The sequence below is a fragment of the Charadrius vociferus genome, unplaced genomic scaffold, assembly GCF_000708025.1.
Source record: "Charadrius vociferus isolate BGI_N301 unplaced genomic scaffold, ASM70802v2 scaffold446, whole genome shotgun sequence".
NCBI lineage: Eukaryota > Metazoa > Chordata > Aves > Charadriiformes > Charadriidae > Charadrius > Charadrius vociferus.
Genome location: NW_009648958.1, coordinates 27,139 through 28,495, shown reverse-complemented (window position 1 = coordinate 28,495; position 1,357 = coordinate 27,139). Strand labels below are relative to the sequence as shown.

The 1,357-nt window shown below is 48.0% G+C and overlaps 1 protein-coding gene across 1 annotated transcript in view; it reads left to right on the top strand.

Annotated features, from left to right (window-relative positions):
* Positions 1–1,013, top strand: part of LOC104288697 (endogenous retrovirus group K member 113 Pol protein-like) — a gene marked incomplete at both ends in the record, with an annotated part of 2,438 nt that extends 1,425 nt beyond the window's left edge. Inside the window, 2 exon segments of the mRNA XM_009887538.1 lie at positions 502–775; positions 889–1,013. Coding sequence (XP_009885840.1) covers positions 502–775; positions 889–1,013 — 399 coding nt within the window.
* Positions 1,014–1,357: the final 344 nt, after the last annotated feature.

Genomic DNA, 1,357 nt, shown 5'->3' with positions numbered 1-1,357 from the left:
CCACGGCACCCGTCAAAATCGTCGAATTGGCGGTGGTAGTCCGTGCCTTTCGCCAATGGCCAACAGATCTCAACATTGTCACCAACTTCGCTTCTTAGCTGGGCCTCTCTAACTACTGAAATTAACAGCATATTGTGCAGACAATTGTTCACAGAGAGGCCCAGCTAAGAAGCAAAGTTACTGACCAAAATTGGTTCTGTATTACCTCAAACCAGGACACTGGGTCACACAAGAGATAAATAGGTGTTAGCCTTATCAGTTCTTTGAGCACGAGGCCTACATTATCCAGACTCCACATTATCTACCCCTTGGCTACAGTCCTTGTAGCCAAGGACTCTCAAAGTCCTTGCAAGTGTTTGAGACATTACTCAGTGAAGCTCAGAGGGCCTCCCCCGTCTTTTGTCACTCACCATTTGTTTAATTTACAAGTCGTGTCTTACAGCCGCCAATCCTCAATTCTTTACTCTTACAAGAGAATGGTTGTTTTTATTGAATTGGCAGCTGGGCAAATATTTCATCATGCATGCGCGGTCCCATACTAACCTTCCAGGCCCCATTGCCGAAGGCAATGCACAGGCGGATCTGGTGGTGGGCCCGGTTGTGGTCCCAAACACATTTGAGCAAGCTTGTTTGTCACATGAAGTTTTTCATCAAAATGCTAAGGCATTAGCTCATATGTTTTCCATATCCAAGGAACAGGCTCAAGCCATTGTTGCCCCCTGTCCAGACTGCCAGCAAGTGACGCCGGCTGTCCCCGTTGGCATTAATCCCCGAGGTCTGTCGGTTCTAGAACTTTGGCAGACAGACATTACCCATGTTCCAGATTTTGGCAGGCTGAAATATGTGCATGTGTCGGTGGACACATTTTTGGCATGTATTTTTGCCTAGGCAAGCGAGCTAGAGATGTAGTTTGGCATCTAATGGCTGCCTTTGTGGCGCTGGGTGTCCTGCAGCGCGTAAAGACCGATAATGGTCCTGGCTATACGTCCTGTCAGACGGCACGCTTTTTCCAGGTGTGCAGGGTTTCCCATGTTACAGATATCCCCCATTCTCCTACTGGTCAAGCCATCATGGAACAGGCCCATGGGACGCTCAAAGCCACGTTGCAAAAACAAAAAGGGGGAATGGCCCTAGGCACACCGCCAGAACATTTAGTAAAAGCATTATATGTGTTGAATTTTTTAAATCAATGGACGGATGGAGAGCCGGCCATGATAAAACACTTTACCTCTCTCTCGGAGGGACTGCAGTCTCTCCACGGGAGAAGGCACAGGTGATGATCAAAAATATGATGAATAACCAATGGGGAGGTCCGTACCCGCTGATAACTTGGGGTCGAGGATATGCTTGTGTCTCC